At 45.0% G+C, this 12,500-nt stretch overlaps 1 protein-coding gene across 1 annotated transcript in view; it reads right to left on the bottom strand.

Annotated features, from left to right (window-relative positions):
• Positions 1–6,617, bottom strand: part of LOC138037246 (protein mono-ADP-ribosyltransferase TIPARP-like) — a 20,410-nt gene extending 13,793 nt beyond the window's left edge. The window contains exon 1 of the mRNA XM_068883216.1: positions 6,508–6,617. Coding sequence (XP_068739317.1) covers positions 6,508–6,617 — 110 coding nt within the window. The remainder of the gene's footprint in view (positions 1–6,507) is intronic.
• Between the last annotated feature and the right edge of the window lie 5,883 nt (positions 6,618–12,500).

Here is a 12,500-nt window from a genome sequence, read left to right as displayed (position 1 = left end):
GCAAATAGACGACACCACACCTGCTGCTGTCTTCAGCGAATTTTATTTATATTTGTAAACAGTAAAGAGACGACACCATGTTAAAAATAAAACGATTTAATGAGAACAAACGAGTGTGTTACGTGCGTTCTGGGAAAAAAACGAAAATGTCTACAGTGTGGTTGGGTTGACATCAGTCGTAGAGGGGTGGTGGGTTTCTGGGCATCTAGGAAGCGTCGGGTGCATTCGTGATTCATGTAAAAGGTATCGTTTTCCAATCCTCTGTCCCTGCATCCATTGCACAAAATGATAACATTCCACCTTAGGAGAATGATGATGTAAGGAATCTCGATGATGTCCACATGAACCCACAAAACTGAGACAGGATAGATCGTCAAATTTTAGGCACCCCAAAGGTACTAGGTCCATGTTCGGAATTCCCCAATGGGTCAGCCATTGTCGTTCGATCATCCCACCTTTGTAAGCCACTTGAGGCCGCTGGGGGGTCTTGTGCTGGTCGAAGAGGTGCTGGACATCCATCCATCGCTGGCTAGATGGTACGAACTCTGTGGGTCGGGATAATAGTCCAGTCCGTGGGCGTGAGTCGTACAATAATAGGCACTGCGTGGATCTTTGGGGGAAAGATCAGGCTTAGGCAAATAGGCCTTGTAATAAATCGAACCCTTATCTTGTCCCGTCTAGTCTCACCATCCGAATTCTCGAGGCAGACATGGACCTCCCACACAAAATCCTTCTAAATCGATCACCGCACAGACTTAAGCTAAGAAGCATGTCCTGGTCGGTGTTGCCGGGGAAAGGCATGTCTTCGACCATCGGAAGAGGTAGAGGCACGCATCGCAATTCGTATCGGATTCCCACGTCTCTAAAGCTTCTAGGGGAAAGTGATCTTTCTCGTCTCGACAAAGGTTGCACAAGAGGCAATCCAAGAGGACGTCTAAGCGCCGATAACACCTCTTCAAACCCATTCGTCTCGAAGAGGAATGTTGGGATCGTCTGCATCTTCCAAAAGGTAACGGATGAAATGGCACTCGCTGCAATTTGTAGGTCTCCAATGGGTCAAGTCTTCGAGGGGCACTTGGTCTTTAGCTTTTTTACAAAGATCACACAAGACACAATCCAAGAGCACATCCAAATGCCGACAGCTCATCCTCGGTGTGACGGTTTTAGGTCAAGACGACTCTTTTTTACATAAGATCGAGTGCCTATGGATGGAGTTTTACTGACCTTGACACAACCTTGAAGAACCAATGACCAACCAAATCAGAATTTTTTACTTACCTTGAGACACAACATAAAAAGCGAGACAAACCTCGTTCGCTTTCAGTTGTCTGGAGAAGGAGAAGATGAGTACCTCTTGGGAGTACGGAGACCTGTTACCCGCTCGATATATATCGTTTTCAGAAAAGAGAAAGAAGAAAGAACTTGCCAAACGTTCTTGTGCTACAACAAGTCGCAAAAATAGTGGAGACACTTTGCCTTCTTGGGACCTTAGTAGCTTCCCTCATCTCTCCTGACGTTTCGATCGTTAGTCCTTTATCAGAGGGAATCAAGGAACTGTGGGTTACGTGTAGTCTTTATAGCACAGTAGCAGCTACACTATTGGTGGTAACATGGCAACGTGAAAAATAGGAATATATTAGTTAAATGAAAAGCGTTTGTTAGTACCGTGTTCCAGATTCTTGTGGCTTTCCGTCGTACCTAGATGTAGGGAAAGGCCCCTAATGCTCGAAACGTCAGCTTTTAGAATCTCTGTACGGTGGCCAATTTACATTATCAACTCCGTTGATAAAAACCCAATTTTTGTATAGTACTTCCCCACCGACGCAGCACCACAATTTCTTTAGAAACTACCCCCTTCATTCATAGGACAGGTGATCGATTCCCTCGGTCAGTTGAGCGACGAAGAAAACACCCCACAAGACCACGACCTCACCGATCGATTGGGGTGAACTGCCTTTTGCATGTGACCCTTTGATGGGGCAGACCCTATTAGACAAGACCGAGGCCATGTCTAAATCCCTTCTCAAGAAAGCCTGTCAGATCCGAGGTCAGATAAATTACGACACCCAGCCGGTTGGTTGGATTTTGACACCAAACTGCGACGGCGTCTTGATGGGCAGCCCAAAAAAGCAAAAGACGCGAAGGCAGGTTGTCCCTCCCAAGACCTGGCAACGACGGCGCCAGAAAGGGGGCAAGTTTGATCTATGAAAGATGTTGAAGAAGGCGGGCCTCAAATTTCATTGGCCAGGGTATCAGTACATAGGAGCATGCACACATTCGCAGAAACAAATCAAGTGTGGCGATCCGGGCATCAGTCGTTTAGACAAGATTGCTAAACAACACGACATTGATTATTCCCACGCCAAGAATTTACAAGACATACAGAAAGCTGATGCTAAAATGGTCAAGCGGATCATCAATATCCCCAGCAAGAAAACCTGGGCCGAAGCCATCGTCAAGACAATCATGCCAGCCAAACAAAAACTCAAATTGTAATTCTTTATTGTTGACAATAATTCGTTAAAAAACGTTGATATTGACAGTGTGTGGTCTTGCCAATATCGGAAGTGGTCTAAATGCTGGAGAGTGGAGAGGACAGGGCACTCGGGTTGGCAATTTACTGGACAAGTTAGGCAAAAAACTTAATTCCAACGAGGATTTTCGAATGGACGATCCCTTCAATCTAACGTCGTTGTGCTTTTCTCCCAGGTCATCAATTGTCTACGCAACTCAGGAAGATGAAAAAATGTATCATCCAAATGCCTCACAACGACATGGGTCTCTGCTGTACAAGATCCATGGTCACCGCTCCTGGCCTTTATTTGGCCGGCAACAACCACAACGAGCGACAAAAGTGGACCAAACCAAATCGGTGTGCCAAACGACGTGATGACGCAGCCATGGCCCTCTTAGAGGAAGATGGATTAGGACCCGGCCTGTGTGGTCCCGAGGAACTCACCCTTCTGGCATTCGCTCCAAAGCTCTATGCCTACAAACTGGTCGTCTCAATGTCCACCATGCTTATGCCCCTTTTGCGAACGGGCAAGGGGAGATCCTTCTGGGACTTACATTTGAGGACAATCATTTTGACCCCATCACCTCGTTAAAGGCATTTTGGTGTCAACAACACATCTGTTTGCACTGTTACCACGCGCACCAGGATGAAGGACGACACCGTTGCCCCAAAAACAAGGCCAACCATTGCCCGTGTTGTTTGCAAGACGGTTGCAGGGACCACACCCAAGCCTACCATCGGTACCGTTTCCCAACCTTCCTCTGCCCACACTACCATCGTTTGTTTCACGGACAGAGCTGCCTCGAACAGCACCGGGCCAAGACCTATGACGGCAAACTGGCCTTGGTGGACAAAGCTGCTGTCTGTCAGATGTAATGCAAATGTCCCAAGTGTTGTCTTTATCTCAAGGGACGTAAGGAGATCGCAAAACATTGACGCGGGTTCGCCCAATGCCGTTGCTGCAAGGAGGTGGTGAACATGGCCGAGCACCAATGTTATCTACAAGTGTTCAAAAACCCAGTGGAGGAGCGTCAAGAACGTTGGGAATGTCTACGCCAGCAATGTCAATGCAATCGCTGTAACCGATGAAGAGGACGTTGTGGTGCTTCCGCTGGGTTGAAGAATCTGGCGGCCAACGAGGCTTTGGGCGACACGTCACCACCACCCGACGACCTCAATGACAAACCCGATCCTCCGTTGCATGTGTTCTTCGACATCGCGTCCATGCAGGTGGAAAATCGTCACATACCCAATTTGGTGTAGTGCTGAGAGCTGTCGATTCGAGTGGTGGTACAGGGAGAACTGCATCGGTCAAATTCTCAATCGGTTGATCAAACTCAATGAGAACGGTCAACAATCCCTCACCATTCTGCCCAACAACTTCCAGGGATACGACAGTTACCCATCGTGGATGAACTGCATCGCAGATGGCTCAATCTGAAATAGATCCGTAACAGAGGCAAGGTGCTCCAACTCGTTTTCAAGGACGGCATCCGCTTCATCGACTCCATGTCCTTTTTCCAGACGCATTTGGTGGACTTTGTGAAAACCTTTCGGCGGACGGAATCGAAAAAGGGATACTTTCCCCACCTCTTCATTACACGAGACCATTACATGTCCGAAGGGATGTCAATGAAGGGCAAACAGGAGTTTGAACAGTGGCACCCTCAACAACGTGCCGATCACGTCCATCTCCATCCACTGGACAAACTCTTAGCGTACCGCCAATTGGACATCTTACCTTCAAACTGGATTTCGAAGCATGTGCGGGCTTTGGACCTTTCGAACATATGACCGCCGGGTCGGCTTGTAACTGTTACCTGCACATGCAATGCATGGAAGCCGACACCATCGCCTCTGAACCCTTGCACAGGTGGCGTCGTGACACCAACCACTCGAAGATCGCCACGGAATGGTTGCTATGGCAAGAGAATCAGTTGCGATGGGAGAGTTGGAATGCTTTGTCCGTCGCAGAACATCACAACCACACCGAGCGTGCCACCGCAACCCGGACCAGATGCACAAACATCACCCCTTGCACCTCCCTCAAGTCCCTGGCAGGCGGTAAACTGTTGACGGGTACGATCCTGACACGTGCACAGCCTACATATTTTACAGTTGTTTTTGGCATGGGTGTAGACGCTGCTACCTGCAACATACCGAAAGTCATCGGCATCTCTTGGGTAGGTCTTTGGAGGATGTACGCACCGAAGTCGATCGCAAACATACTGTCTTGGCCAATCTGGGATTTGATTATATGAGATCTGGGAGTGCGAGTGGAACGTTCTCAAATGCACCGACCCCGTCATCCAGACCTTTGTCAACGATTTGGAACTCACCGACCTCTTGGAACCCTGCGATGCCTTCTTCGGCGGTCGTGCCAACTCTGTCAAACTCTTTCATCTCGTGGCCGCCGCTGCCCAGGAACGTATTCGGTACTTTGACTACAGAAGTCTTTACCTGTGGCTGAACAAAAACTGCCACTATCCTATCGGACATCCCGAGGTCCTCTACGAAACCAAAACCACCGACCTGTCCAGTTATTTCGGTCTGGCCAAAGTGACCATACTCCCTCCAGCCGGCCTCCTTCATCAGGTTCTCCTGTACTGCAGTAGTGACAAATTGACGTTTCCTCCATGTGCTGCCTGTGTCGACGACAACATCGATACACCTCTACCGGACAAGGTCGCCAAATGTCATCACACCGACGCACCATAACCGGAACTTGGTGCATGCCGGAGCGAAAGCCTTGGGGAAAGGTTACATGGCATTTCCCCAACAATGTGCCGGCCTCTTCAAAACCTACGTGGATACGTGGCTTAAGCTCAAGGAGGAAATCAGCGGTTGGCCAGCAGGATGCAACATCCCTGAACAGACAGAACAACACGTGCAACGCTTCTTCAACAAGGAGGGTATCTCGTTGGATGCGACCAAGATTGCCAAGAACCCCGGAGAACACGCCCTGGCCAAACTCATGCTCCACAGCATGTGGGGCAAGTTCGGACAATGTACCAACAAGACCCAAGCCAAAGAATTCGTCGAACCGCAGGACTTTTTATGTTTCCTTGACAGCAATCGTCATGACATTCGATACGCCAGTGCCTTGCCCGAAGATCGTGTCGAAGTCCATCACAAGATGCAAGATCATGAAGATCTGTCCTCGATGAATCTCAACATCTTCGTCGCCTGTTTTACTACCTGTTGGGCCCATCTCCAATTCTACGAAGCTTTGGACCATCTTCAGGATTGAGTCCTCTATTTCAACACAGACTCGGTCCTCTTCGTCGAACGTTCGGGTGATCCATTCATTCATCCACCTTTAGGGGCGTTCCTAGGCGACTTTACCAACAAATTAGACGATGGCGACCGCATCATCGAATTCTGTTCTGGGGGTCTCATAGCCAGGGGCAAGACCGTGTGCAAGGTGCTTGGCTTTTCGCTCAATGTGAAGGGAGCAATCAATTCAATTACGATGTGTTGAGACAAAACACGCTTGACAAACTCCATCGACCTTTGGACGTCCCCTGGACCACGCGCGTCACACAATCGCACAGTATTCACCGAGACGCCAAAAGCTATCGACTGTCCACGTGACCCTTGCACAAGAACTACCGTCTGGTGTATTCCAAACGTGACATGGCGTGCACCTTTTCGTACGCGTATCATCGTATGGCGGACGATGATCTCGACAACCTCCAAACCCTCATGGATTTGTAAAATTGTATATATATATATGTATATATATATATAGTCATTAAACCTGTTGGCTTTACCTTTTGTATAGTAAATAGTGTCGTTGTTTTTTCCTACATTAAATCTGTCATTGAGTTTGCTTTATGATTTGCTCTATTGATACCCAATTTGCTTCACTTATAATTGAAACATTCAAAAAACGGATTGCTGGGAGCCATGTTCATACTGAAAGAATTCTAAAATCACTCTGAAAAACCACACGCCCAACCTTTGACACTTGTAATACATTTGAATAATACCTCCCCATATCACCTCTGCATACAAATTCCTTTGGTCGTCGTCTCACGCTTCTTCTGGTATTGAATGTCACGTTTGTTTGGGTCATGGCGGATTCTGGATCAAACTTCATTGTGTACTCTTGGCCAGCAATACAAAACCTGAATCCATGTTCTTTTCTCAAAAAGGCCTCTTCTAGACATTGCTGTAGATCCCTCCCCTACAATAATACAAAGGCATTCAGTGTGTACGTACACCTTGGTAATCTTCCACGGTCCATAGCTTTTCCAATACTTCACGTGTGTCTATCTTAAGTGTGCATTAAACAAAAGGTAAAGCACACGATTGTCGCAATCTAAGCAATTTAAGACAAAGTAAAGTTCACAGGGAAATCAGGTCTTCTATTGGTTATAGTTTGTAGCTACTCCGGTTTGGAATTAAAAGTAACTTAACAAATTTACAGTTTAAAGACCCAACGTTTCAACACTTAGCAAGTATCATCAGGGGTGAAGACAAACTGTTGGAAGAGTCCTTTTATAGAGATGCTAACTAGAGACCTTTGACACTAATGAGATGTAGGTATGTGTCAGGTAACAGGCGGCCATCATTACGGTTGAGTGGAATGGTCCTTATTGGAGTTGAGCCTGCAGGCACATTTTCTTTTCTTCAAAACCACATGCAAAAGAGGCTTAAGGGTCAATTCAATACAAAATGACCCCTTTCCTCCTCTATGTGGCAAAACCGCTGATAACTCTAATAAGGGCTATTAATGTGCCATGGCTCCAAACAAAGACGGTGATGGTACCGCCTGTTGGTAGTGATAATTTTAGAATTATTCCAACCTATTGTGTGGTTGGTCAAGCAAGCGTGTTCAGACAAAGCAGAATTTTCCTTTCTGCAAAGAAAAACCGCTTTCTGGTGCCTCTTAAAACGTGTACCAAAATGGCGTTTAGTTTGTCTGATATATATACTTGTTCACAGTCATTGCAAAGAAAGCAATAAACGGAGTCGGTTTAACCCTTTTACTGCCGAGGGCTCCCCCCATTGACGAGTAAAATCGTTTGGCGTTAGACAGAGTAAAATCTATCAGTGTAAATTTGCATTTATGGCGGTGAAAGGGAACCTAGATGTTGTTAATTGATGTTGACAGTTTATGTGATCCTTTAGTTTTGAGAATATATGACCCAGAATCCGAAAAGGCTTTTGAGCAACTTTGACGTTGTGACTAAACCAAGTGATTTTAATTGATGTGCTCTGTAACCCCTTGAACGTACAGGATACCTACGAAACCTAAAGCTTTACAAGAGCTGGTAACAGTTTTTAAACAGTTACTGAGGATGGACTTTGGATAACCGTTTGCCTTCAAAGCAATGAGCACTGATCCCATTAGGAAGACTCAAAGGAAGCTTAAACTTCATAGAATGTTGCTTGATTTCAAGAAAACTGACAGGCTTAGTTAGTCTACAAACAAAAAGCAATAGTCTATACCCTCGGTTTTATGGTTTGCCAAAAATCCTCAAGCAGGAAATTCCTTTGAAACCTATTTTCTCTTTTGCCAAATCTCCTACTAATCCGATTTTAAGTTATCTTGAGAGAGTTCTGTCGCCTGTTGTTGGCCGGAAACACTGATTACACAGTTAATCATAACCATTACACTTTTATCAAATTTGATTGGTGCATTAACTGCTTTATTTTTCACTAATTATTGAGTAGGGTTGCAATTGGACAGTGTAATCGGAGAGGTGGCTGTAATCGGACACCCATTCAGACAGATACATGAGCCAATCATATTACGTGCACTACACTTAATCCACCAATCACAGAATTTATTGCAATAACCATAGCAACAACCACTTACCCTACCAAACTGGGGATTTTCCAAAATGGACGAATTTGTCACATTAGAAAGTGACTCTGCCAGTGATATTTTCCTAATTTCAATTTAGACTGTCCTATTTCCACAGTTTTTGGAGTAAAGTAACGATAGTTTGTCTCTAAAACTGTCAACTAGTTTAGATGAAGCACAGCCCACGGTGACCGGGGCATCGTCAATGTCCATGACAGTGCAACAAATGGAAACATCACTTCACACTTCTGGAGAATTACAACAGCAACATGTACAGTCCACTCCTGTTACAAGTGTTTCTGGCACATCTTCACAATTTGGGAATGCAGACAAGTCCCGTTTTCCGGTTATTTCAAATGATGAAATTCGTCCACAGCCGTGCAAACAACAAAAACATGACTGACTGTGTGGTAAAAATGGTGCCTTGCCCGAAATATCGAAAATAAACTGGAATCCTACAGCCCACAAGTTTTGGATGAGATTCTGACAAAATTCTACATTGAGGTCAGGAAGAAAGATGGTTCAGAATACCAGCCAGATTCGCTTTCTATTATGCAAACGTCACTCAACCGGTATCTCCGTGAACAAAAATTACTCTGTATCCATCATCATTGAGCGAGAGTTTAAAAAGTCTCAGGAGACTCGAAATTCCGAAGCGAAATGTCTCAGATACCAAGGCAAAGGAAAACGGCTTGACAAAGCTCAGCAATACACTCGAGAAGACGAGGAAATATTTTAGAGAGAATGAAAACTAGGAAGTCACGATGGTGTTGCCCTAACGAATGTCAATTGAGCACTTGGGTTTTAGGGGTGGCAAGACCATCATAACACTTAAGTTGAAGATTTTTCCCATTTTGTAGAGGGCACATGGTAACAAAGTTGTTCCCTTCGAAGAAAATCCAACCAAAACCAGACAAGGCTGATTGAAAAACAAAACCCGAAGGTCTCCACAGCAAATGTGGTGTACCGACCGCGGCGATCCTGTCATGGTTTTATCTCTTGATGCAGAACACTCATTGGTTTTGTTTGACGTTGTCTCCCTCTTTACCGTATTTTCTGTTGATCGTGCTATTAAGGTTGTAGAGAAAAGACTCAGAGAAGACCCCTACTTGGGACAAAGAACCTCTTTGCCTACGGCAGATTAGCTGATCTGTTGACCTTTTGTCTCAACACCACTCAGTTTGTTTCTAATGTTAGCTACTATCAAGAGGTTTTCAGTACTGCAATGGACTCGCCCGTTTCTGCCGTCATTGCCAATATGGAAATGGTGGATGTTGAACAAAGAGCCGGGGTGCAGGGATGGCGCAGTGGTGAGAGCACTCGCCTCCCACAAATGTGGCCCGGCTTCAATTCCCTCACTCGGCATTATATGTGGTTTGAGTATGTTGGTTCTCTACTCTGCAACGAGAGGTTTTCTCCGGGTACTCCGGTTTCCCCTCCCCTTAAAAACCAATATTTGACTTGATTTACTTTCATTGTAAATTTCAGTTTACAGTGTCCCCAATTTGCGCTCCAGCGCTAGAACGACTAAACACTTAAATAAAGTTCCTTTCCGTGACCTCTTCTGTGGTCAAACCTTTGTTTTGGAAAAGTTCGCTTGGCCCGTTAAAGGGAAAACCAAACAGAACTAAGGAATCTAGTAATCATATAATGAAGTAAATAGATTCCATTTTATTCCATCTAAAATATATAACCATGCAATTTACGATGAACTGGAAGAAAAGATCACGCAAAATAAAAGAGCGGTACAAATATAGAAGAAAAATAGGCCGATCACTCAATTGGCGAACATATCATTAAATCACCTCTTTGTAGTAAATCAAAACGTCTTAAACATTCCAAATTAACAACCTTTAACAACAAAACAGCAAGAAAAATGCTCTTACTTCGTGAGATGATTCTAAAGTTATCCTGACTAACCCTAATGTTTCACTAAAAATCTGCCAACTTACAGATTGTCAAAGTGACTAAGAGAACAACCACACTGTATGAATAAGACTAGTCAAAGGCCTATTGATAACTATTGGTAACTAATCAACGAATTAATCTCATCATTTCCTTTGTGGTCAAATACCAAACTAAGAATTGTTCGTCATGCAACAAGATGTCACGATACGAAAACACTCCGCCCTGATAAGGGCGTAGTCCTTATCTCAGTCTAAGCTTATGTCTCATCTTCATATCCTTCCGCTGGGTAGATTACTGCAATCTTAGTTATGGGCTTCTCATACTATCCAGAGTGGGTCTTCGCTTTCACATTACGCACTTTTCCATCATGCCCAGGGAACATATCAACCACTGGACCAAAATTCCACTTTCCACAAACTGCACACAGGGAGTTTAAACCATTATGAAGTCATCAAATCACACGTTTTGGTTCTCTGTATTCCATTTCTTTTGAGAAAAACGTGGTGGGAAAACACCTCTTGTTGAGCGGTTCTAAAATGAATCTGCAATCTTCTGGACAAATTCCACTCTTAGACAAGGGTTCTTGGTCTGTCTGAATGGTACTTGAGGAACTTGACTTGACGATTGTCCAAGCAGCATGCCGTTTGGGTATAAGTAGGACACATCGTCAGGGTCATTCAGTACACAACCAATGGGACGCTGATTTACAAAGTTGGCGATCTCTAGCAAACAACTGTGTGTGTAGCTCAAACGGTGTCAAAACACGATCACCAGCTGCCTTTTTAAGTGCAGTCCTGCTGCTCTTGACTAACGCTTTGGTACATCCGTTGTGGTGTGGAGTTGTCGGGGTAATAAACTGCCACCCAATCCTCTTTTCTAAAGAAAACTCGCGTAGCTTCTCTTTGTCCGAGCTTCTGATCATTTCACGCAGTTGACGTTCGGCTCCAACAAACTGGGAGCCATTATAACTATTCAGAAGGGCCAGTACGCCTCTGAAAGCGAAAAATCGTCGCAACAGTAGAATAAATTCCATTGTCGAGCAATCAACAGCAAGCTCTGAGTGAACTGTCCTGGTATTAAAACACGTGAATAGAACACCATAGTGTTTGGTTGTCTTGTTGCAGCCAATCTTGACTTGAAGTGGGCCAAAGTAGTCAGAGGAAGTATAATGGACGACATGGTGGTAGGTCGGCCATAACTTCAGATACAGCCTTTGCACCCATCTCTCGACATCTGAACTTGATGGACTTGGCAATATTGTGTGCTTCTCTTATCAAGTGCATTGTTCTGCTCTTTGCTACCGCGGTTGCTAATGCAGTATGACCATTCTGATGCATGTGGCGTCCGATGAGATGCGAAACTCGTTGCTCTTTAGGAAATAGGCTAGGACGTTTGCTTTTATAGGAAACAAGAGCTTTGTCAACACGGCCACCAACTCTGATGATACCGTTTGGATCTCTGTATGGATACAACTTCTTAAAATTTTCTTTACTGATTCGACTGTTAAGGTCTTTCTGGCATTCTTGAAACCAATGTTTTTCAGCTCCTTGTATTTTTGAGGTGAGAGGACACCGTCTTTAATATCTGCATCTCTTTTTCTGTCCTCATGGTTGTGTTTTTGAGATTCCACACAAACAGTAACACATACGCAGTTACTCTGAGCAGTCGTCTCCAGCTTGAGAATCTAGTGCAATCGATGGGTTGCTGTAATTTCCTTTGCTCGCAAGCGGCTTAAACCTTTACACTCTCTCTTCAGTTTTTTCAGGGCATGATGAATCTTTCGGCCACTCTTGCTCAGGGAGAAATCAGGTCAACGCTGCCATCTGTCAGCCGAGCATTCACCATCAATACCACGGGAAACTTGTCCGGCACGTTAAGGGCCCTGGGAACATGTCTCCACTGGGCGGGGTCTGAGTTGTTTTGAATTTCTCCAACGCTGATTGAGACGAATGGCTTGAGGGCTCTTGCTTCAATGCCTATCCATGCTAATACAATCTTGCTGTCCAGGAAGAAGACTGTCTGCTCAAAGTTCAGGCAGCTTTCTTCCTTGTGTAACCGAGAGGCTAACACTGCGAATTGGTGTTCAAAACGGGGAACTGTCAATCTCTTGCCTTTGCTGCAATCAGACGCACCTAAAATTCTCCGCTTCTCAGCTGCCATCTTGAGTACGTACAGGTACCAAATGCATCTTCTGTGGTATCGGCAAAGATACAAAGACGCTCCAGTGGCGTCAGCATGAGTTAGGGTTAAAGTTATTTCCAT

The sequence above is a fragment of the Montipora capricornis genome, chromosome 2, assembly GCF_036669925.1.
Source record: "Montipora capricornis isolate CH-2021 chromosome 2, ASM3666992v2, whole genome shotgun sequence".
NCBI classification, from domain to species: Eukaryota; Metazoa; Cnidaria; class Anthozoa; order Scleractinia; family Acroporidae; genus Montipora; species Montipora capricornis.
The sequence above is the reverse complement of the archived record's forward strand: the minus strand, read 5'-3'. Positions and strand labels throughout refer to the sequence as shown.